The sequence below is a fragment of the Pseudophryne corroboree genome, chromosome 3, assembly GCF_028390025.1.
Source record: "Pseudophryne corroboree isolate aPseCor3 chromosome 3, aPseCor3.hap2, whole genome shotgun sequence".
Taxonomy (NCBI): domain Eukaryota; kingdom Metazoa; phylum Chordata; class Amphibia; order Anura; family Myobatrachidae; genus Pseudophryne; species Pseudophryne corroboree.
Window position 1 is genome coordinate 452,419,735 of NC_086446.1, and position 25,998 is coordinate 452,445,732.

At 45.7% G+C, this 25,998-nt stretch overlaps 2 protein-coding genes across 5 annotated transcripts in view; one reads left to right on the forward strand and one right to left on the reverse strand.

Annotated features, from left to right (window-relative positions):
• Positions 1-10,810, forward strand: part of EVPL (envoplakin) — a 66,535-nt gene extending 55,725 nt beyond the window's left edge. For both annotated transcript variants that reach the window (XM_063960563.1, XM_063960564.1), the window contains one exon: positions 7,193-10,810. In XM_063960563.1, the coding sequence (XP_063816633.1) occupies positions 7,193-10,651 (3,459 nt within the window). In that variant the 3' untranslated portion in view covers positions 10,652-10,810. The remainder of the gene's footprint in view (positions 1-7,192) is intronic.
• Positions 1-25,998, reverse strand: part of TEN1 (TEN1 subunit of CST complex) — a 45,738-nt gene that overhangs the window by 1,921 nt on the left and 17,819 nt on the right. For 2 of the 3 annotated variants that reach the window (XM_063960569.1, XM_063960567.1), the window contains exons 3-4: positions 13,859-14,016; positions 13,154-13,773 (exon numbers count right to left, since the gene is read on the reverse strand). In XM_063960569.1, coding sequence (XP_063816639.1) covers positions 13,631-13,773; positions 13,859-14,016 — 301 coding nt within the window. In that variant the 3' untranslated portion in view covers positions 13,154-13,630. Of the gene's footprint in view, positions 1-13,153; positions 13,774-13,858; positions 14,017-25,998 lie in introns of those variants that run through there. The other variant, XR_010243857.1, reaches the window with a different exon arrangement.

Here is a 25,998-nt window from a genome sequence, read left to right on the forward strand (position 1 = left end):
CAGCCATTCCCCAGAACACATGTTATTACTATGCACACGGCCTACTTCAAAGGCCTCTCACACTGAGATTTTTCACACTCACACAATAGGAATTGGATTCTAACACCTTTCCACAAGCCTCCTCTGTCCTGGAATAATTTACTAAATCAGCAACAGAAAATGCAGTTATTTTATTTATCACTTGTTTCAAATATACCCATTGGATTAAAGAGCAGCAATACGTTACAGCAATAACGATTATAGCGATTACAATCCAAGATGGCGCCGCAGATGGCTGCCTCGGAGATATGCAGCTCCACCAAAATACCTGTTTCCCCTTGTTTTCCCCTGCCCTTGTCTACCGCACCGGTGACCAAATACAGCAGGAAAGCCATCCTAAATTGGAGCACTCTCGTGGTGCTTACCACACGTTCGGGCCCGTAGGCAGGCAAATCAGCGGCCCATGCAACCCTTGCTGCCCTGTGTGCAGGGATGCAGACATTGTGGACGCCGAAGTGGATGACCGAGCAGCCGCACACCCCCCTCCCCCGCAGCCCGGGCGGCAACTGGCGTGTGGATCAGCGGCCCCGGAAAGAGAATGACAGAGGCCCTCATGACGGTAGTAGGAGGACATTGGCTCAGAGGAGAGGCTATCGCGCAGGCGCCCTAGTGAGGTGGCGGAGGCGAGGGCACCGGTCTGCACTTCCCGCGATCCTGCTCTCGAACGTGCGCTCACTGGCAAACAAGTTTGACAAACTGTCCCTCCTTCTGGGCAGCGCAGGGTCAGGCATTACAGAGTAATCCGTACTCTGCTTTACGGAGACGTGGCTGGACGACCATATTGCGGACAACCCAATGTCTCTGCCGGGCTTTGGTCTCTTCAGGGCCAATCGCTCCAAGGTTCTCTCAGGAAAAACGAAGGCTGGTGGCATCTGCTTCTACATCAATGACAGATGGTGCACCAATGTCACGATCCTAGGCAAATCATGTAGCCCTCACCTGGAGATGCTAAGTATCAACAGCAACCCCTTCTATTCCCCCCCGGAAATTTGCCTCAATTGTCCTTGTGCAACTGTACATCCCCCTCCCTCGCCTGTGCAAACGAAGTCCTGCACCACCTGGCCGTATGCATATCCGACATAGAACAAAAACACCCAGACCCTCTGCTTATAGTGCTGGGCGTCTTCAACAGAACTAACCTGAGCAAGGAGCTACCTAAGTACAAACAACAGGTCACGTGTCCCACTAGTGCACCCTTGACCACTGCTACACTACCCTCAAGTCTGCCTTCCGGTCTATCCCGCGTGCTGCACTCGGCCTATCTGACTATTGCCTTGTCCACCTATACAGAAGCTGAGAGTGGTTAAGCCTGTCGTCAAGAAATGGACCAACGAGGCTAAGATGAAGCTCCAGACCTGCTTCGACTGCACGGAATGGGGGCTCTTCGAAGCCTCGGGAACCGACCTAAACGACCTGACAGACACTGTCACATCCTACTGTCTCAGCTACTGTGAGGACATGTGTGTACCTACCAAGACTTACTGCATTTACAACAACGAGCCCTGGTTCAACGGCCAGCTCAGGCAACTTCGGTGAGCCAAAGAGGAGGCCTATAGCAGTGGTGACAGAGCACTATACAATCGAACTAGGAACTCTCTGACTAAAGAAATCAGGTTAGCAAAAAAGCGGTTCTCGGACAAGCTGACAAACTCTCTCTCCACCAATGACCCTGTATATGTATGGAATGGAATGGAATCCATAACCAACAACAAGAAAACATCGAAATCCACCACCATGCACCCAAACCTACTAGACGAGCTGAACCACTTTTATTGCAGGTTTGCAAAAGAAGTCCCTTGCGACGCGAACAATCACCTCTACGATGCCTCGAACACCGATGGCCAACTCCAGGCACTGCATGTCGCTCTAGAAGAGGTGGAGGCACTGTTCAAAAGGGCCAAACCCAGGAAAGCTCCGGGTCCTGACGGAGTGTTACTATCTGCCCTAAGAGCATGTGCGGGTCAGCTCACCCCCATATTCACCAAGATCTTCAACAAATCGCTGAAGCTACAGTAAGTCCCTTCCTGCCTCAAAAGGTCCACTATCTTCCCGATCCGAAGGAACCCTATATCATGAACCTGAATGACTACAGACCGATAGCACCGACGTCTGTGGTCATGAAAACGTTTGAGCGTCTGGTTTTGAATCACCTGAAAACTGTGACTGGCCCCCAACTGGACCCCCTACAGTTCATCTATCGATCAAATCGGTGTGTTAAGGATGCAGTCAACCTGGTCCTGCATTACATTTTACAGCACCTAGACATTCCCGGTACCTACGCGAGGGTCCTGTTTGTCGATTTCAGCTCGGCCTTCAATACAATCGTCCCCAGCATCCTCCACCCCAAATTACTTTGCCTAGGGGTCCCAGAAGCTACCTCTTTCTGGATAGTAGACTTCCTGACAGATAGGACACAGGTGGTGAAATCGGGGGAATTCACCTCTCAATCGCGGTCCATTAGTACAGGGGCCTCACAGGGCTATGTCCTCTCACCCCTGCTCTTCTCCCTGTACACAAATGACTGCACCTCAGAGGCGCAATCAGTAAAGATCAACAAATTCGCCGATGACACCACCGTCATCGGCCTCATCAAGGACGGGGACGAATCATCCTATAGACGGGAAGTTGACCGGTTGGCCCAGTGGTGCAGACACAACAACCATGAGCTCAACCCCCTCAAAACTGTCGACATGATAGTGGACTTCAGGAAGAAGTCAGGTAGTGCACCTCCGCTGATGATTGCGGACAGTGTGGTATTGCTAGTGAACGCCTTCAAGTTCCTGGGGACCACAATCTCCTGGGACCTTAAATGGGGGTCCAACACTGACGCCACTGTTAGGAAAGCGCAGCAGAGGTTGTTCTTCCTCGGGCAGCGAAGGAAGTTCAACATCCCACAGAAGCTTCTGCTCCTCTTCTACTCCTCGATTGTGAAGTCGGTACTGTGATCCTCAATACTGGTATGGGACGGGTCCACCAGCGCGAGGGACAATGCAGGCTCCAAACGGTGGTCAGAACTGCAGAAAAGATCATCGGGGCCAACCTTCCCTCAGTCCAGGACCTGTCCAGAGCTAAAAAGAGGGCAACGAAGATAGTAAAGGACCACCTACACCCCGGCCACAGCATGTTTAACTTGCTTCCTTCAGGCAAACGTTACAGGGCCGTCCCCGCCGCATCCACCAGAAGCCTCAAAAGTTTCTTTCCCCAAGCGGTCAGCCTGCTGAACTCCTGAACATTAACTGACTAGATGTACATGTAACTCACTTGTGTCCCTACGGTATACCTATCTGTATGACTTTACTTGCCCCCCCCCCCCCTGCTTATCTGTTACCTACTAGGCTGTTGTATAGCAAACCGAAGACAAATTCGTAGTATACGCAAGTATACCTGGCCAATAAAGCGGATTCTGATTCTTCACAACTAGGCAATCCACCACTGAATGGCAATAAATAACCACTTACCAATGTAAAAACCCCATTATTGTTTAGCTTGCCAGTTTTGTGACTACAACTATGTCAACAGGAAAAAACCTAGGGGTCTGATGGAACATCTTTAAAATATACAGGGGTAAATTTACTAAGGTGGGAGTTTTTTAGAACTTTTTTCAAAACCATTGATGGTTCATGTGGGAAAACCACGCCCCCGTGCATCTGCCATAGTCCACAGTTGGTGGTACCACATTAAACCATTGATGGTTTTAATTCCAGTAACAGATGAAGGAGAATCAAAAAACAAGAAACAAATAATTCCAGCGCGTCAAAACCACCTAATTTATACAATATGGATCATATGGATTGAACTTATGCTGCTCTCAACCGGACAGTACTGACCTATCCACATAAAAACGTATTACGGAAGATAACAATTAATTATCAGAGAGCGCATATAGCTATTTAGCTCAAATTTATTATATATATAAAATAACACACATATATACTAATTAATACAAATAAATATAAATATAAACTCATATACACATATAAATAAAAAATCAATAAAATAAAAATCAATAAAAATGCCCCCTGCTGCAGCGGATACCTGGACGTTATTCTTATGTCCAGATTTGTAGTTGGTACAATTTTATTAATAGTTAAAGAGTCCTGAACGGTGTACCGTCTAATATAGGAACACTTTGTTGCCTGTTGTTTTTAACAGCTGTAGACGTTTTGTACTTGTTAATAGGTCTCCTTATATATCTAATAGCACCAGCTTCCCACTCCGTTAATTAATGTAGCTGAACGGCCAAGAATTTCAAGTGCTTATACTCCGGTATCTGTGTCAAATAGACCTTTTCATTCATTCCCACTGTGCTGATGGGCCATGATTGCAAATGTCCACTTTATACTCACAGCCAGGAGTATATCCTTTAGGTATCCGTGGACGGCCCCCGTTGCAGATCTCAGTCACAGTTGCAGGGAAACACCTTTGGCGAGGTGTACCGGAGAGTCACCACAGTCGACCAGCATGCAGACGGAAACGGCACCAAGGGATATTGCTTGCTCGTAAGCCGCTGATAACAGGAGGGACACTGATCTGAAGTAAGCCCCGGTCCTTACAGCTGTTAAAAACAACAGGCAACAAAGTGTTCCTATATTAGACGGTACACCGTTCAGGACTCTTTAACTATTAATAAAATTGTACCAACTACAAATCTGGACATAAGAATAACGTCCAGGTATCCGCTGCAGCAGGGGGCATTTTTATTGATTTTTATTTTATTGATTTTTTATTTATATGTGTATATGAGTTTATATTTATTTGTATTAATTAGTATATATGTGTGTTATTTTATATATATAATAAATTTGAGCTAAATAGCTATATGCGCTCTCTGATAATTAATTGTTATCTTCCGTAATGAGAATCAAAAAAGTCTGTTTAGTTAGTGCACTCGCTCTCTCAATGCAGGTACTGTATAGGCCACCAAACTCAACTCCAGCAGCCACATTGCCACTTGTTTGTCAGTGCAATAATATCATTTTTTTGTGATTTCTCCTTGTAAGACATGATAGTATGAGGGTGAAATTTGTATTAATATTTCATAATGAAGTACAGATACAAAGGGGTGAATTTACTAAGGTGGGAGTTTTTTTTAGAACTGGTGATGTTGCTCATAGCAACCAATCAGATTCTACTTAACATTTATCTAGCTGCTTCTAGATGATAATATATAGAATCTGATTGGTTGCTATGAGCAACATCACCAGTTCTAAAAACAACCCCTCCCACCTTAGTAAATTTAACCCATAGTGTCGAATAAATCAGGAATAAATCAGGGAATAGCAAGATGACAGGTGTCACCCTGACATGTAAAGAAAAGCTTGCATACAGTGCATCCAGAAAGTATTCACAGAGCTTCACTTCTTCCACATTTTGTTATGTTACAGCAGGGGTGGGGAACCTTTGGCTCTCCAGCTGTTGTTGAACTACACATCCCAGCATGCCATGCACCAGTTTTAGCATGACCAAATAGCAAAACTGTAGCAGGGCATGCTAGTATGTTTAGTTCAACAACAGCTGGAGGGCTAAAGGTTCCCCACCCCTATGTTACAGCCTTGTTCCGAAATGGAATTAATTCATTTTCCCCCTCAAAATTCTATACACAATACCCCATAATGACAACGTGAAAAATGCTTGAGATTTTTTGCACATTTATTAAAAATAAAAAACTAAGAAATCACATTTACATAAGTATTCACAGCCTTTGCTCAATACTTTGTTGATGCACCTTTGGCAGCAATTACAGCCTCAAGTCTTTTTGAATATGATGCCACAAGCTTGGCACACCTATCTTTGTGCAGTTTCACCCATTCCTCTTTGCAGCACCTCTCAAGCTCCATCAGGTTGGATGGGAAGCGTCGGTGCACAGCCATTTTCAGATCTCTCCAGAGATGTTAAATCGGATTCAAGTGGCTGGGCCACTCAAGGACATTCACAGAGTTGTCCTGAAGCCACTCCTTTGATATCTTGGCTGTGTGCTTAGGGTCGTTGTTCTGCTGAAAGATGAACCGTCGCCTCAGTCTGAGGCCAAGAGCACTCTGGAGCAGGTTTTCATCCAGGATGTGCTGCATTCATCTTTCCCTATATCCTGACTAGTCTACCAGTTCCTGCCGCTGAAGAACATCCCCACAGCATGATGCTGCCACCACAATGCTTCACTGTAGGGATGGTATTGGCCTGGGGATGAGCAGTGCCTGGTTTCCTCCAAACATGACGCCTGGCATTCACACCAAAGAGTTCAATCTTTGTCTCATCAGACCAGAGAATTTTGTTTCTCATGATCCGAGAGTCCTTCAGGCTGGCTACTATGTGCTTTTTATTAAGGAGAGGCTTCTGTCTGGCCACTTTACCATACAGGCTTGATTGGTGGATTGCTGCAGAGATGGTTGTCCTTCTGGAAGGTTCTCCTCTCTCCACAGAGGAATGCTGTAGCTCTGACAGAGTGACCATCGGGTTCTTGGTCCCCCCTCTAACTAGGGCCGTTCTCCCCTGATTGCTCAGTTTATATGGCTGGCCAGCTCTAGGAAGAGTCCTGGTGATACCGAACTTCTTCCATTTACGGATGATGGAGGCCACTGTGCTCATTGGGACCTGCAAAGCAGCAGATATTTTTCTGTACCCTTCCCCATATTTGTGCCTCGAGACAATCCTGTCTCGGAGGTCTACAGACAATTCTTTTTACTTCATTTTGGTTTGTGCTCAGACATGCACTGTCAAGTGAGTGACCTTACATAGACAGGTGTGTGCCTTTCCAAATCATGTCCAATCAACTGAATTTACCACGAGTGGACTCCAATTAAGCTGTAGGAACATCTCAAGGATGATCAGTGGAAACAGGATTCACCTGTGCTCAATTTTGAGCTTCATGGCAAAGACTGTGAATACTTATGTACCTGTGATTTCTCAGATTTTTTTGTAATAAATTAGCAAAAATCTCAAAAAAACTTTTTTCACGTTGTCATTATGGGGTATTGCGTGTAGAAAATTGAGGGGAAAAAAATGAATTTATTAAATTTTGGAATAAGGCTGTAACATAACAAAATGTGGAAAAAGTGAAGCGCTGTGAATACTTCCCGGATGCACTGTATGCTACCACTGTTTTCCTTCAGTACAGATTAATTGCTGGTTTTGTACTAAATTTATGTTTGTTTTTCAGTCAGATACTCCGGATGGAGTCAAACGGACAATGGAGCACAACCTGCGCTCAGAGAATGCGGGGACATCAGCTCGGGACTCAATTAACCTATCACAAAAGTTAGAGGAGGAAAGAAGGAAGGTGACCCAGGTACAGCAGACATTGGAGGAGAATAGGAAGAAGTTACTTCTGCTGAAGACACAGAGACCAGTGGAGAGACTGGAGGAGAAGGAAATGGTAGAGTACTACAGAGAGCCTAGGCTGGAGAGTGAATTAGTAAATCTGAAGAACCAAGCAGATAACACCTACCAACAGAGACAAAAAACACAATCTGAGATAGAGGTGGTCAGCAAGAAGTTGGTGACTTTGGAAAACCAGAAGAAGAGCATCAAGCCACAGCTGCTGACCAAAGAAGTCACAGAGATAGAAAAAGATCCTAACCTGGATTCTCAAACTCAGTCCCTGAAAAAAGAGATAAAACATCTTAAGGATGAGAACAACTCAATTTCACTGGAGTTAGAACGCCTGAAAATGGAAGTAATGGTACTGGAGCAGAAACAGCCCAATGTGAAAGAAACAGTTGTACTGAAGGAAGTGGTGAAGGTTGAGAGGGACCCAGAGATGATGAAGGCTACACGAGCTTTGCAGCTAAAGATTGATGATGAAACCTTCCGCAGGCAGTCTCTTCAAGAAAATATTGTTAAGCTGAAGAATAGGACACAAGAACTGGAGAAACTGATAGATTCAGTTGAGCCTAAGGTCATTGTAAAGGAAGTAAAGCAGATAGAGCAAGACCCAGAAACCTTGAAGGAAGCAACTAAGCTCAAATCATTAATACAAGAAGAAACAAATAAAAGAGTTCTTCTGAGTAGGGAGTTAACTGAGTTGCGATCCAAGTATGTGGTGGTAGAGAAGCAGAAGCCCAAGGTGGAGATTAAAGAAAGGGTCAATGAAGTGTTTGTTGTGCAGCCAGAAACCGAAAATGAGATTGTTCGGTTGAAAGCTGCTCTTCAAGAGGTCAACTCTAAAAAATCTCTCTATGATAAAGAATTGTCCACAACTCAAAATACAGTGTTTATGTTGAAGTCACAGAAGCCTGTAGTAGAGTATAAGGAAATTGTCCAAGAAGTAGTGAAGCTTGAGAAGAGCCCAGAAGTGATGAAAGAAATCGACAGATTGAGAGGGCAACTTAATGACCTAGAGTCAACCAACAACAAGTATCTGGATCAAAAATCCAAGCTAAACACTGAGAGAGATAACTGGAAAAAGGAGAGGTCAAAAGTGGAAACAAAAACAGTGAACAAAGAGGTTGTTAAGTATGAAAATGACCCAGTGTTGATAAGAGACGCAGAGCGCCTGCGTCAAGAAGTACGTGATGAATCACAAAGAAGAAGGGAAGTGGAAGAATTAGTGTTTGACTTACAAAGCAAGTACATGTTGCTAGAGCGAAGGAAACCAGAAGAGAGGGTCGTGGTTCAAGAGGTGGTGCATGTTCAAAAAGACCCCAAAATAGCAGAAGAACATTACAGACTGAGTAGGACGTTAGATGAAGAAGTTAGCAATAGGCGTCGTTTGGAGCGCGAGGTGCAACAATTACGCAGTCTGGTGGAAGAAAAACAAAAGCTGCTGAATTTCCAGGAAGAGAGAGACAAGAAATTAGCCGCAGAAAAAGAGCTGCGACAGATCACTCGCAGAATCAAGGAAATTGAGGAAAGCCCTCCACCAGTTCAGGAGAAAATTGTAATGGAGGAAGTGGTAAAAGTGGAAAAGGACCCTGTATTAGAAAGTTCAGCTAATTCCCTGCGCAATGACCTTGATAAAGAAAAGACACAGATCTTGAACATCGAAAGAGAATGCAAAAATCTGCAGGTGAAGATAGAGATCTTACAGAGGGAGAAGTCTTTGGAAAAAACAATCTACAAAGAAGTTATCAGAGTGGAGAAGGATAAGGTACAAGAGAGTGAGAGAGCCAGACTACGTGAGCTGTGCAATAAGGAGCGTAACACTAGGCAGGACATTCAAGATGAGACCAGAAGACTCAAAGAAAAAATTGAGAGGGTGGATAAAATGAAAAAGACATGGTCAATACAAGAAGCTGACCTTCAGAAAGACAGACAACAGGCGCAACAGGAAAAGTCAGCCATAGAAAATGAACTACTGGAACTGCGGAGACAACAACAGCAAAAAAGTGTATTCTTGATTAAAGAATCAGAACTACTCACACAAAGGGCAGAATATGAGCGCCAGAAGAAAATGCAGTTGGGACATGACCTTTCTCTTCTGGAATCTCAAATCCTTAAAGAAAAAGACTGCATTTATGAAAAAGAAAGGAACATTAGGGATTTGCAGTCGCGTGTCAATCGCGAAGAACGCAATCAAGAGACACAAATGAGAGAGACAAATGTCTCCACAAAAATATCTATCCTGGATCCAGATACTGGGAAAGAAATGTCACCATATGAAGCGTACAAAAGAGGTATCATAGACCGCCATCAATACATTCAACTGCAAGAATTAGAGTGTGACTGGGAAGAAATTTCCACAATGGGTTCTAGCGGCGAAATTTCTGTCCTTTTAGATAAGAAAAGTGGAAAACAATATTCCATTGAAGATGCTCTAAGATCAAGGAAAATCACCAAAGAAGAACTTCAAATGTACAGAGATGGCAAACTCCCAATTTCAGAGTTTGCCCTTCTTGTGGCTGGAGAGAACAAACCCCAGTCAATGTCCATTGGATCTATAATTGGATCCAGGTCTCCAGTGACCTCTCCTAACAGCCAAACCCAAACCCGCAGCTTCTTTGCACAAAGTGCACCAAAAGTATTCCATGATGATAGCTTCCCCATTGCCGGTGTCTATGACACCACAGTTGACGGCAAGTGCACAGTCAGAAGTGGAGTGACAAGAAAGTTATTAGATCCTGCAACAGGTCAGAAACTTCTGGAGGCACAGGCAGCTACTGGTGGTATAATTGACATCATCACCAAAGATAGGTATTCAGTTAATAAGGCAATAGATAGGGGGCTGATAGATAGCACCAACCCACAAAACCTATTTAATGCACAGAAAGCATTTACAGGTGTTGAGGACCCAGTAACCAAGAAACGTCTGTCAGTAGGGGAGGCTATTCAGAAGGGACTAATGTCCAAAGAGACAGCCTTGCCATACTTAGTGGTCCAGCATCTTACAGGAGGCTTGATTGATACTAAAAAGACAGGCAGAATACCTTTGTCAGAGGCAATAGAGCAAGGTATGGTAAGCAAAGAACTGGCTGCTCAAATCCAGGACGAAGCAACGTATGAAAAGAATATCATTGATCCTCTCACTAAAGAGAAGGTGAACTACAAAGAGGCCATGGCACGATGCCGGAGAGACCCAGCAAGTGGCCTGCAGCTACTTCAAGCGGCTTCGGAGAGCTTCCAGCATGCTGTCTACCGCCCTGTGAATGTCATACCCTCCTTGACATCCTACAAGTACTAGTGGAGATAGATAGCTGCCATATCTTACTTTACTTCCTTGCTATGTCTCTGTGTCCTGATTTATTATATATGATATTGTTCCTCTTGTGACTGGCAATGCTATATCTGTGGTGTATATTTTATGTCCTCTGTCTGTCAATAAACTGGAAATTTAACTTTATGAATTTTGCATTATAGTCTCTTTTCTTCTATAATTAATAATTTAGGTCATCTGTCTACAGTAACTGTGGCTTGAAGAGTATTGTCCCTACACTTAGCAGTGGTCACATACTGCCTGGAAGTCTGTCTTCTTTCTGGATGTAAAACTGCACCCACATAGATCAGAAAATGTCTCTATATTGTAAATAATTGCAACAGCACACAATGACAAACATGGGAAGGGGACAACTTCAATAAGATGTTCTGTGGTAAAGGGAAAATTGGCTCAGTGGATGAAAGAAAAATACCATCTACAGTATATCAAAAATATGGAGGGCGGAATGTAATGGAGTTAGAGTTCGCCCGATGTGCGGAATGCTGGCTGAACTCAGACTTTTTCTTAAAGAGGCAGTCATTTACAAGGCATGACCGTGCTTTGTAAATGATTGCACTTTAAAAATAAGTCAGAGTTTGGCCGGCATCCTGCACGTCGGGCAAACTCAGACTCCATTACATTCCGCCCTTTTTGTGGTATCACCTTAGTGCAAATTAAAAGAAAAACTCACAAAAAACAAACAATCCATTGCACTTTAATGTATTTTTAAATGAGCCTCAAATAGAACATAATAAATAAAATAATTTATCTATAAGGAAAGAACCCAGAATCGGTTTACACTAGAAAAGAGGTGCGTATAATAAAGTACGCTTACTCCTTACATACATATCTGTTGCTTTCAGGAGTAAAATTTCCCTAGTTAACTGCTGAGAACACTTTTATGTTTAAATGAGAAACAATGTCATAATTAGATTTCACGTGTTTCAATGTTTGACAATACAGGTTGAGTCTCCCTTATCCAAAATGCTTGGGACCAGAGGTATTTTGGATATCGGATTTTTCCGTATTTTGGAATAATTGCATACCATAATGAGATATCATGTGATGGGAACTAAATATAAGCACAGAATGCATTTATGTTACATATACACCTTATACACACAGCCTGAAGGTAATCTTAGCCAATATTTTTTATAACTTTGTGCATTAAACAAAGTGTGTGTACATTCACACAATTCATTTATGTTTCATATACACCTTATACACACAGCCTGAAGGTAATTTAATACAATATTATTAATAATTTTGTGTATTAAACAAAGTTTGTGTACATTGAGCCATCAAAAAACAAAGGTTTCACTATCTCACTCTCACTCAAAAAAGTCCGTATTTCGGAATATTCCGTATTTCGGAATATTTGGATATGGGATACTCAACCTGTAATATAAAAAACGTGGGTTTTGCTAGTTGTATTCGGACATGCAATAGAGTCATACTTTCCAAGCAGTAACCCTATAGTCAGGCACGGTGCTAGGGTGTTCGGCACCACCTGCAAACTATAAATTTGCTCCGCTCCCATGCTATACAAAGGGGCAGCGTCCAACAAAGGGGTGTGGTCACATAAGGAATGCGCGTGGCTACACAATAATACCCCTATTTCATAATCTTATTCACATTACACCGCATGTAGTGCCTGATTAATATTATACAACAAAGTAGTGCACCTTACTGACGTTATGCTACACAGTAGTACCCCTTATAATCAGCTGCATTATAGTCAGGTCAGTAATAAGGGCATGATGAGACCTGTAGATCCCCTGTCCTGCTTGTCAGACCTTTACCCCTCCATACAGCTCAGTTAATACATATAGCTGGGAAGCTGGGTACAGACAGGACAGGAGAGTTTAAGTATTTGTTTAGCAGGTATAGGAGCCCAGCAGGACAGAAGTTGGTATGCATATCAGTAAGACTACTGCATCGAGTGATGGCGGTGTGTGGCATTTCCGGCCGTCAGACAAGCAGTGCAGAAAAGATCGAGCACCCAGCACAGCTCCGTCCAATTCACTGTTCCTGGCCCCGGCGGGAACCTTCCTCCTTTGTCCTGACACCACCTGTTCTTAGCTGGTCGGCACCCTCTGCTGGCTGGTGAAGAGGTGGTCCACGCTGCCGACACCGCAGACGCATCGACAACAACAGCGGACAGTAGCAGAGCAGGGAGAGCGCCTCTCCAGCCTGGCGCCTCCCTGCTTTACATACTCTGCTGAGCGTGCCCTGCTGGCCCAGCCTATAGGGATTACTTGTGGCTCTGCTCACCCCCCACTAGAAGGCAATTGCCATACTTGTTGTATTAACTACTATTGTAGTTATAGGCTCTATTTAGAAAACACTAAACTCATACATTTCTCCCAGATAAAGCAGAGTGATTATTTCCTATTGTTGACAGCACAAAAGAACTTTGTGTTAGTTACACTGACCTGTACAAACCAGTGCAAGTGTTGTCAATAAAGTAAGACGCAAATCACAATGTAATAAGAAGCCACAAATAATTTTGTTAACATCCAAGGCTATAACAGTATGGAACCTCCTCACGCAAGACAGATTTCCAACTGTGACACAGAAACAGGCTACACATCTTGGTTAATCACTTTACAGAAAAAAAAAAAAAAAAAAAAAAAGATTCTTCTACTTCTGTTGTGAGGATAATTGAGTTTTTGTAATAAAATAATTGGAAGCAAGTTTGTCCCCAAAGGCCAAATAGCTGCTGAAATATGCAGCACACCTCGTACAAGTATACACAGAGTCCTTTATAGGAAAAGTCTGACATAGCCTGCCTAGATTACTTACGTCCAAGGTCTCCAACCTGTTAAATGACATCTGATACTGTATGTTGCCACGTGCGTGTTTTGTCCTGTGGATGGCGTCCTGCTGACACCTATCAGCTATGTCTCAGTCTACATATCACATCAAGAAAGAGGTCCTATGTATAAATGAAGAACATATCCCATTTTATGGTGGCAAGTTGCTTCCTTGGGTTACTTTCTCTCTCTCTCGAAGGTATTTTATTTGCTCTTCCACTGCTCTCTGCAGAAGGGAGACGTCTACACCCTCAATGCAGGTCAGCAGGCGAGCACATAACACAAGGTGCGCATCTGTAATACAAGAAGTAACAGTGAACAGCCAACCTGGCAACAGACTGGATTCAAGTGAATTTGCATTGAAATCCTGTATTCATACCATCAACAGTGTCCAGCTCCCCCAGTGCAAGGTAATATGATCCTAGTCGGGCAGAAAAGGGCTCCACAAACCTTGTATTTAACTGGAGCTTGTGCTGCACTGCAGAGTGCTGTGCTGTCAGTGTTGCCTCGGACTGAGCAGAATCATAGCAGCTAAGCCTGAGTACAGAGAGAGGATAAAGCCTTGAAATTAACTTACTTCACAAAGCACTCTAAACAACAGTGTATGCTCCAGGAAAACCAGACAGTACTACTAATATAAGCAATGGGAAATACAATCCTATACATTATTTGGGTTATTTAGATGAAATTATTAAATTCAGCTGTTGAAATAATCTTCTCTTACTTTCTGAAGTTTCATAGTAGGAGCTCTTCGCTGACTCTTCCCACTCTCAATCCAGAATTCCATTCTATATTTTCTTGACATCATCAATATACAACAGGCTCTTCTTAGTGGTATCCGGTCTTTAGGACATACACTATTGGTCGAAATGGCAAAGGTCGACACATGAAAAGGTCGACATGAGTTTTTCACTTTTTTGTAATTTAAAAAAAAATGTTTTCAGACTTCACGATCCACATGGACTACGATTGGGAATAGTAACCTGTGCCGAGCTAGGCATCTTGCCCGAAGCGCGAGCCATGCGAGGGGATACGGTGCACTAACTGGGGTTCCCGGTCACTTTATGAAGAAAACGACACCATTTAAAAAAAATATATATCAAAAAATCATGTCGACCTTATCCATGTCGACCTAATAACCGTGTCGACCTATTTCATGTTTTGACCTAGTTACTGTCGACCCATCGATCCACACCCCTTCTTAGTGAAACCTCTCATCCACCTGACCATCTAATGTTCCTGTGTACATCTATAATAATATTACCAATCAACATCTCTGAGGCCTGCCACATTAGAAGAATTGTCTAGTTTTAAAAATCCTTCTTTAAATGGACTCATTATGAAGTTATATTCCATCACAAGATCTGAATGGTAATTTTAGTTTTTTGCCTTTATCCGAACAGGTTTTTCATTATAATGTTGGGTTAGTTGTACTGTCTAACCTTTTGCTTTGGCTGTCATGATTATAATCCATGCTTGACTTCAGGAAATAATAAAGAGTTATCTATTCCTGTGCAGTTATTTGTATTTCTACACACAGCCCAACCTTCTCCATTAGAATTCAAAGAGAAGATGACAATTTAGCAAAATAATTTTATACATAGTATTGTACATCCTGAACATACAGTAACATAGTACTGTACATCCCAAAATAGAGCATTAAAAACCCCAGTATGCTACATCAAAAGCCCTAAGAGTCAGGCAGCATATAGTGTGATTCTCACTACATCACAGCTCCTCTGACACAGGAGAAAAGGTGAAGCAACACCAACCAGAAGTCAAAACGTAATGGTAGGACATATGAATATAGGGGGTAATTCTGAGTTGATCGCAGCAGGAACTTTGTTAGCAGTTGGGCAAAACCATGGCCCTCATTCCAAATTGTTCGCTCTGTAAATTTTTTCGCATCTCAGCGATTTTCTGCTTAGTGCGCATGCGCAATGTCCGCATTGCGTCTGCGCCAAGTAAATTTGCTATGCAGTTAGGTATTTTACTCACGGTTTTTTCATCGTTCTGGCGATCGTAATGTGATTGACAGGAAGTGGGTGTTTCTGGGCGGAAACAGGCCGTTTTATGGGAGTGTGTGAAAAAACGCTACCGTTTCTGGGAAAAACGCGGGAGTGGCTGGAGAAACGGAGGAGTGTCTGGGCGAACGCTGGGTATGTTTGTGACGTCAAACCAGGAACGACAAGCACTGAACTGATCGCAGATGCTGAGTAAGTTTGAAGCTACTCAGAAACTGCTAAGAGGTGTGTAATCGCAATTTTGAGAATCTTTCGTTCGCAATTTTAAGATGCTAAGATTCACTCCCAGTAGGCGGCGGCTTAGCGTGTGTAAAGCTGCTAAATGCAGCTTGCGAGCGAACAACTCGGAATGAGGGCCCATGTGCTCTGCAGGGGAGGCAGATATAACATGTGCAGAGAGAGTTAGATTTGGGTGGGTTATTTTGTTTCTCTGCAGGGTAAATACTGGCTGCTTTATTTTTACACTGCAATTTAGATTGCAGATTGAACACACCACACCCAAATCTAAAGGGCCCTACACACATGCCGATTTGTGTTAAAGATATGAACGATCTCGTTCATAAATGAACGAGAACTCGTTCATATCTTTCAGTGTGGAGGCTCCAGCGATGAACGATGCGCGGCCCCGCACTCGTTCATCGCTGGTCCCCCGTCGGCTGTGCATGCAGGCCAATATGGACGATCTCGTCCATATTTGCCTGCACTTCAATGGAGCCGCGTGACAGGGGGAGTGAAGAAAATTCACTCCCCCCGTCACTGCCCCCCCGCTGGGGGGTCGCCCGTCGGCCGTATCCGTCGTCGGGCAGCTCGGCGGCGGATCGGCCAATGTGTAGGGCCGATTACTCTCTCTGCACGTTATATCTGCCTCCCCTGCAGTGCACATGGTTTTGCCCAACTGCTAACAAAGTTCCTGCTGCGATCAACTCAGAATTACTCCCATAGTAAACAATGGGGGAATTTAATTTCTCTAACGTCCTAGTGGATGCTGGGAACTCCGTAAGGACCATGGGGAATAGCGGGCTCCGAAGGAGGCTGGGCACTCTAGAAAGATCTTAGACTACCTGGTGTGCACTGGCTCCTCCCACTATGACCCTCCTCCAAGCCTCAGTTAGATTTCGTGCCCGGCCGAGGTTGGATGCACACTAGGGGCTCTCCTGAGCTCTTAGAAAGTTATAGACTTAGAATTTGTTATTTTCAGTGAGACCTGCTGGCAACAGGCTCACTGCAGCGAGGGACTAAGGGGAGAAGAAGCGAACTCGCCTGCTTGCAGCCGGATTGGGCTTCTTAGGCTACTGGACACCATTAGCTCCAGAGGGATCGACCGCAGGCCCAGCCTTGATGTTCGGTCCCGGAGCCGCGCCGCCGTCCCCCTTACAGAGCCAGAAGCAAGAAGATGGTCCGGAAAATCGGCGGCATGAAGACTCTGTCTTCACCAAGGTAGCGCACAGCACTGCAGCTGTGCGCCATTGCTCCTCTCACACACTTCACACTCCGTCACTGAGGGTGCAGGGCGCTGGGGGGGGCGCCCTGAGGCAGCAATAAAAACACCTTGGCTGGCTAAAATACCTCAATATATGGCCCCAGGGGCTATATATGAGGTAAATACCCCTGCCAGAATTCCATAAAAACGGGAGAATAGGCCGCGAAAAAGGGGCGGAGCCTATCTCCTCAGTACACTGGCGCCATTTTTCCCTCACAGCTCGGCTGGAGGGAAGCTCCCTGGCTCTTCCCTGCAATTCTACAGTACAGTAAGAGGGAAAAGAGAGGGGGGGCATTAAAATTGGCACTGTATACAGTATATTATATAAAAGCTATTAGGGACATAACTCAGTTAGTCCCTGTATATATATAGCGCTCTGGTGTGTGCTGGCATACTCTTACTCTGTCCCCCCAAAGGGCTTTTGTGGGTCCTGTCCTCGTTTAGAGCATTCCCTGTGTGTCTGCGGTGTGTCGGTACGGCTGTGTCGACATGTTGAATGAGGAGGCTTATATGGTGACAGAACAGAGGCCGATATATGTGATGTCGCCCCCTGTGGGGCCGACACCAGAGTGGATGGATAGGTGAAAGGTATTAACCGACAGTGTCAACTCCTTACATAAAAGGGTGGATGACGTAACAGCTGTGGGACAGCCGGCTTCGCAGCCCGCGCTTACCCAGGCGTCTCAAAGGCCATCAGGGGCTCAAAAACGCCCGCTCTCTCAGATGGCAGACACAGATGTCGACACGGAGTCTGACTCCAGTGTCGACAAGGTGGAGACATATACACAATCCACTAGGAACATCCGTGACGTGATCCCGGCAATAAAAAATGTGTTATACATTTCTGACTTTAACCCAAGCACCTCTAAAAATGGGTTTTAGGTTTGGGGAGAAAAAACAGGCAGTGTTTTGTTCCCCCATCAGATGAATAAATGAAGTGTGTGAAAGCGTGGGTTCCCCCGTTAAGAAACTGGTAATTTATAATAAGAATTTACTTACCGATAATTCTATTTCTCGGAGTCCGTAGTGGATGCTGGGGTTCCTGAAAGGACCATGGGGAATAGCGGCTCCGCAGGAGACAGGGCACAAAAAGTAAAGCTTTAGTATCAGGTGGTGTGCACTGGCTCCTCCCCCTATGACCCTCCTCCAAGCCAGTTAGATACTGTGCCCGGACGAGCGTACATAATAAGGAAGGATTTTGAATCCCGGGTAAGACTCATACCAGCCACACCAATCACACTGTACAACCTGTGATCTGAACCCAGTTAACAGTATGATAACAGCGGAGCCTCTGAAAAGATGGCTCACAACAATAATAACCCGATTTTTGTAACTATGTACAAGTATTGCAGATAATCCGCACTTGGGATGGGCGCCCAGCATCCACTACGGACTCCGAGAAATAGAATTATCGGTAAGTAAATTCTTATTTTCTCTATCGTCCTAGTGGATGCTGGGGTTCCTGAAAGGACCATGGGGATAATACCAAAGCTCCCAAACGGGCGGGAGAGTGCGGATGACTCTGCAGCACCGAATGAGAGAACTCCAGGTCCTCCTTAGCCAGGGTATCAAATTTGTAGGATTTTACAAACGTGTTTGCCCCTGACTAAATAACCGCTCGGCAAAGTTGTAAAAGCCGAGACCCCTCGGGCAGCCGCCCAAGATGAGCCCACATTCCTTGTGGAATGGGCATTTACATATTTTGGCTGTGGCAGGCCTGCCACAGAATGTGCAAGCTGAATTGTATTACACATCCAACTAGCAATAGTCTGCTTAGAAGCAAAAGCACCCAGTTTGTTGGGTGCATACAGGATAACAGCAAGTCAGTTTTCCTGACTCCAGCCGTCCTGGAACATATTTTCAGGGCCCTGACAACATCTAGCAACTTGGAGTCCTCCAAGTCCCTAGTAGGTGCAAGGCACCACAATAAGCTGGTTCAGGTGAAACACTGACACCACCTTAGGGAGAGAACTGGGGACGAGTCCGCAGCTCTGCCCTGTCCGAATGGACAAACAGATATGGGCTTTTTTGAGAAAAAAACACCAATTTGACACTCGCCTGGTCCAGGCCAGGGCCAAGATCATGGTCACTTTTCATGTGAGATGCTTCAAATCCACAGATTTGACTGGTTTTAAACCAATGTGATTTGAGGAATCCCAGAACTACGTTGAGATCCCACAGTGCCACTGGAGGCACAAAAGGGGGTTGTATATGCAATACTCCCTTGACAAAATTCTGGACTTCAGGAACTGAAGCCAATTCTTTCTGGAAGAAAATCGACAGGGCCGAAATTTGAACCTTAATGGACCCCAATTTGAGGCCCATAGACACTCCTGTTTTCAGGAAATGCAGGAAACGACCGAGTTGAAATTTCTTTGTGGGGCCTTCCTGGCCTCACACCACGCAACATATTTTCGCCACATGTGGTGATAATGTTGTGCGGTCACCTCCTTTCTGGCTTTGACCAGGGTAGGAATGACCTCTTCCGGAATGCCTTTTTCCCTTAGGATCCGGCGTTCCACCGCCATGCCGACAAAAGCAGCTGCGGTAAGTCTTGGAACAGACATGGTACTTGCTGAAGCAAGTCCCTTCTTAGCGGCAGAGGCCATAAAACCTCTGTAAGCATCTCTTGAAGTTCCGGGTACCAAGTCCTTCTTGGCCAATCCGGAGCCATGAGTATAGTTCTTACTCCTCTACGTCTTATAATTCTCAGCACCTTAGGTATGAGAAGCAGAGGAGGGAACACATACACCGACTGGTACACCCACGGTGTTACCAGAACGTCCACAGCTATTGCCTGAGGGTCTCTTGACCTGGCGCAATACCTGTCCCGTTTTTTGTTCAGACGGGACGCCATCATGTCCACCTTTGGTATTTCCCAACGGTTTACAATCATGTGGAAAAAACTTCCCGATGAAGTTTCCACTCTCCCGGATGGAGGTCGTGCCTGCTGAGGAAGTCTGCTTCCCAGTTTCCATTCCCGGGATGAAACACTGCTGACAGTGCTATCACATGATTTTCCGCCCAGCGAAAAGTCCTTGCAGTTTTTGCCATTGCCCTCCTGCTTCTTGTGTCGCCCTGTCAGTTTACGTGGGCGACTGCCGTGATGTTTTTCCCACTGGATCAATACCGGCTGACCTTGAAGCAGAGGTCTTGCTAAGCTTAGAGTATTATAATTTTACCCTTAGCTCCAGTATATTTATGTGGAGAAAAGTCTCCAGACTTGATCACACTCCCTGGAAATTTTTTCCTTGTGTGACTGCTCCCCAGCCTCTCGGGCTGGGCTCCGTGGTCACCAGCATCCAATCCTGAATGCCAAATCTGCGGCCCTCTAGAAGATGGGCACTCTATAACCACCACAGGAGAGACACCCTTGTCCTTGGATATAGGGTTATCCGCTGATGCATCTGAAGATGCGATCCGGACCATTTTTCCAGCAGATCCCACTGAAAAGTTCTTGCGTGAAATCTGCCGAATGGAATTGCTTCGTAGGAAGCCACCATTTTTACCAGGACCCTTGTGCAATGATGCACTGTTTTTAGGAGGTTCCTGACTAGCTCGGATAACTCCCTGGCTTTCTCTTCCGGGAGAAACACCTTTTTCTGGACTGTGTCCAGAATCATCCCTAGGCACAGCAGACGTGTCGTCGGGATCAGCTGCGATTTTGGAATATTTAGAATCCACCCGTGCTGTTGTAGCAGTATCCGAGATAGTGCTACTCCGACCTCCAACTGTTCCCTGGACTATGCCCTTATCAGGAGATCGTCCAAGTAAGGGATAATTAAGACGCCTTTTCTTCGAAGAAGAATCATCATTTCGGCCATTACCTTGGTAAAGACCCGGGGTGCCGTGGACAATCCAAACGGCAGCGTCTAAAACTGATAGTGACAGTTCTGCACCACGAACCTGAGGTACCCTTAGTGAGAAGGGCAAATTTGGGACATAGAGGTAAGCATCCCTGATGTCCCCGGACACTATATAGTCCCCTTCTTCCTGGTTCGTTATCACTGCTCTGAGTGACTCCATCTTGATTTGAACCTTTGTAAGTGTTCAAAAAATTTTTTAGAATAAGTCTCACCTAGCCTTCTGGCTTCAGTACCACAATATAGTGTGGAATAATACCCCTTTTCCTTGTAGTAGGAGGGGTAATTTAATTATCACCTGCTGGGAATACAGCTTGTGAATTTTTTTCCATACTGCCTCCTTGTCGGAGGGAGACCTTGGTAAAGCAGACTTCAGGAGCCTGCGAAGAGGAAACGTCTCTACATTCCAATCTGTACCCCTGGGATACTACTTGTAGGATCCAGGGGTCCTGTACGGTCTCAGCGCCATGCTGAGAACTTGTCAGAAGCGGTGGAGCGCTTCTGTTCCTGGGAATGGGCTGCCTGCTGTAGTCTTCTTCCCTTTCCTCTATCCCTGGGCAGATATGATCTTATAGGGACGAAAAGACTGAGGTTGAAAAGACGGTGTCTTTTTCTGCAGAGATGTGACTTAGGGTAAAAACGGTGGATTTTCCAGCAGTTGCCGTGGCCACCAGGTCCGATGGACCGACCCCAAAAAACTCCTCTTCCTTTATACGGCAATACACCTTTTTGCCGTTTGGAATCTGCATCACCTGACCACTGTCGTGTCCATAACATCTTCTGGCAGATATGGACATCGCATTTACTCTTGATGCCAGAGTGCAAATATCCCTCTGTGCATCTCGCATATATAGAAATGCATCCTTTAAATGCTCTATAGTCAATAAAATACTGTCCCTGTCAAGGGTATCAATATTTTTAGTCAGGGAATCCGACCAAGCCACCCCAGCTCTGCACATCCAGGCTGAGGCGATCGCTGGTCGCAGTATAACACCAGTATGTGTGTATATACTTTTTATGATATTTTCCAGCCTCCTGTCAGCTGGTCCTTGAGGACGGCCCTATCTATAGACGGTACCGCCACTTGTTTTGATAAGCGTGTGAGCGCCTTATCCACCCTAAGGGGTGTTTCCCAACGCGCCCTAACTTCTGGCGGGAAAGGGTATACCGCCCATAATTTTCTATCGGGGGGAACCCACGCATCATCACACACTTTATTTAATTTATCTGATTCAGGAAAAACTACTGTAGTTTTTTCACATCCCACATAATACCCTCTTTTGTGGTACTTGTAGTATCAGAAATATGTAACACCTCCTTCATTGCCTTTAACGTGTGGCCCTAATAAGGAATACGTTTGTTTATTCACCGTCGACACTGGATTCAGTGTCCCTGTCTGTGTCTGTGTCGACCGACTAAAGTAAACGGGCGTTTTAAAACCCCTGACGGTGTTTTTGAGACGTCTGGACCGGTACTAATTGTTTGTCGGCCGTCTCATGTCGTCAACCGACCTTGCAGCGTGTTGACATTATCACGTAATTCCCTAAATAAGCCATCCATTCCGGTGTCGACTCCCTAGAGAGTGACATCACCATTACAGGCAATTGCTCCGCCTCCTCACCAACATCGTCCTCATACATGTCGACACACACGTACCGACACACAGCACACACACAGGGAATGCTCTGATAGAGGACAGGACCCACTAGCCCTTTGGAGAGACAGAGGGAGAGTTTGCCAGCACACACCAAAAACGCTATAATTATATAGGGACAACCTTATATAAGTGTTTTCCCTTATAGCATCTGTTTTATATATTTCTAACGCCAAATTAGTGCCCCCCCTCTCTGTTTTAACCCTGTTTCTGTAGTGCAGTGCAGGGGAGAGCCTGGGAGCCTTCCCTCCAGCCTTTCTGTGAGGGAAAATGGCGCTGTGTGCTGAGGAGATAGGCCCCGCCCCTTTTTCGGCGGCCTCGTCTCCCGCTTTTAACGGATTCTGGCAGGGGTTAAATATCTCCATATAGCCTCCGGAGGCTATATGTGAGGTATTTTTAGCCAAAATAGGTTTTCATTTGCCTCCCAGGGCGCCCCCCTCCCAGCGCCCTGCACCCTCAGTGACTGCCGTGTGAAGTGTGCTGAGAGGAAAATGGCGCACAGCTGCAGTGCTGTGCGCTACCTTTAGAAGACTGAGGAGTCTTCTGCCGCCGATTCTGGACCTCTTCTTACTTCAGCATCTGCAAGGGGGCCGGCGGCAAGGCTCCGGTGACCATCCAGGCTGTACCTGTGATCGTCCCTCTGGAGCTGATGTCCAGTAGCCAAGAAGCCAATCCATCCTGCACGCAGGTGAGTTCACTTCTTCTCCCCTAAGTCCCTCGTTGCAGTGATCCTGTTGCCAGCAGGACTCACTGTAAAATAAAAAACCTAAGCTAAACTTTTCTAAGCAGCTCTTTAGGAGAGCCACCTAGATTGCACCCTTCTCGGCCGGGCACAAAAATCTAACTGGCTTGGAGGAGGGTCATAGGGGGAGGAGCCAGTGCACACCACCTGATACTAAAGCTTTACTTTTTGTGCCCTGTCTCCTGCGGAGCCGCTATTCCCCATGGTCCTTTCAGGAACCCCAGCATCCACTAGGACGATAGAGAAAAAAAGTTACTGATGGCGTACCCTTTCCCGCCAGGTGGATAAGTTACGCTGGGAGATATCCCCTAGGGTGGATAAGGCGCTCACACGTTTGTCAAAAAAGGTGGCACTGCCGTCTTAGGATACGGCCACTTTAATAGGTACCTGTTGATAAAAAACAGGAGGCTATCCTGAAGTCTGTATTTACACACTCAGGTACTAGACTGAGACCTGCAGATAGTGCTGCTGCAGCGTGGTCGGTGACCCTGTCAAACAGGGATACTAGTTGGAAAACATAAAAACATATTAAAGACGTCGTCTTATATATGGGGGATGCACAGAGGGATATTTTGCCGGCTGGCATCCAAAATAAATGTAATGTCCATTCTGTCAGGAGGGTATTAGAGACCTGTCACTGGACAGGTGATGCTGACTTAAAAAGCGCATAGAGAGCCTTATAAGGGTGAGGAATTATTTGGGGATGGTCTCTGGGACCTCGTATCCACAGCAACTGCTGGGAAGAAATAATTTTACCTCAGGTTTCCTCACAGACAAAGGTACAATCCTTTCGGCTTCAGAAAAGCAAGCGGGTCAAATGGCGCTTCCTTTCTGTACAGAGACAAGGGTAGAGGGAAAAAAGCTGCACCAGTCAGCCTGTTCCCAGAATCAAGATTCTTCCCCCGCCTCCTGTGAGGCCACACCATGACGCGGGTGCTCCACAGGTGTAGCCAGGTACGGTGGGGGGCCGTCTCAAAAAATTTCAGCAATTAGTGGGCTCGCTCACAGGTGGATCCCTGTTTCTTTCAAGTAGTATTTCAGGGGTACAAGCTGGAATTCGAGATGTCTCCCCCCAGCCGTTTCCTAAAATATGCCTTGCTGACAACTCCCTCAGGCAGGGAGGCTGTGCTAGAGGCAATTAATAAGCGGTATTCCCAGCAGGTAATACTCAAGGTGCCCCTACTTCAACAAGGACGGGGTTACTATTCCACACGGGTTGGGGTACCGAAACCGCATGGTTCGGTGTGACCCATTTTATATTTAAAATCCTTGAACACAAAAATTCAAGTTCAAGATGGAATCGCTCAGGGCGGTTATTCCAAGCCTGGACGAGGGGGATTACATGGTATCCTGGGACATCAAGGATGCTTACCTGCATGTCCCCATTTACCATCCTCGCCAGGAGTACCTCAGATTTGTGGTACAGGATTACCATTACCAAGTCCAGACACTGCCGTTTGGACTGTACATGGCACCGAGGGTGTTTTATCAAGGTAATGGCCGAAATGTTGATACTCCTTCAAAAAAAGGGAGTTGTAATTATCCCGTACTTGGACAATCTCGTTATAAGGGCGAGGTCCAAGGAGCAGTTGGTAGTCGGGGTAGCACTATTTTGGAAAGTGCTACAACAGCATGGTTGGATTCTAAACAGTCCAAAGTCACAGCTGGTTCCTATGACACGTCTACTGTTCCTGGGGATGGTTCTGGACATAAACCAGAAATAGTGTTTCTCCCGGAGGAGAAAGCCAAGGAGTTGTCATCTCTAGTCAGAGACCTCCTGAAGCCAAAATAGGTAGCGGTGCATCATTGCACGCGAGTCCTGGGAAAAATGGTAGCTTCCTACGAAGCAATCCCATTAGGCAGGTTCCATACAAGAACTTTTCAGAGGGACCTGTTGGACAAGTGGTCCGGATCGCATCTTCCGATGCATAGGCTGATAACCCTGTCTCCAAGGACCAGGGTATCTCTACTGTGGTGGCTGCAGAGTGCCCATCTTCAAGAGGGTCGCAGGTTCGGCATACAGGACTAGGTCCTAGTGACCATGGATTCCAGCCTTTGAGGCTGGGAGGCAGTCACACAGGGAAGAAATTTCCAGGGACTTTGGTCAAGTCAGGTTATTTCCCTACACATAAATATTCTGGACCTGAGGGCCATTTACAATGCCCTGAGGCCGGCAAGGCCTCTGCTTCAAAACCAGCCGGTACTGATCCAATCAGACAACATCACGGCAATCGCCCATGTAAACCAACAGGGCGGCACAAGAAGCAGGATGGCGATGGCAGAAGCCACAAGGATTCTCCGATAGGCGGAAAATCATGTGTTAGCACTGTCAGCAGTGTTCATTCCCGGAGTGGACAACTGGGAAGCAGATCTTCTCAACAGACACGACCTCCACCCGGGAGAATGGGGACTTCCTCCAGAAGTCTTCCAATAGGATTGTACACCATTGGGAAAGGCCACAGGTGGACATGATGGCGTCCCGCCTCAACAAAAAGCTATAAAAGATATTGCACCGGGTCAAGGGACCCTCAGGCGATAGCTATGGACGCTCTGGTAACACCGTGGGTGTACCAGTCGGTTTATGTGTTCTCCCCTCTGCCTCTCATACCAAAGGTACTGAGAATAATAAGAAGGCGAGGAGTAAGAACGATACTCGTGGATGGCCAAGAAGACAAGAATTTATATCAGAGGACCCATGGCCTCTGCCACTCAGACAGGACCTGCGGCAGCAGGGGCCCTGTCTGTTCCAAGACTTA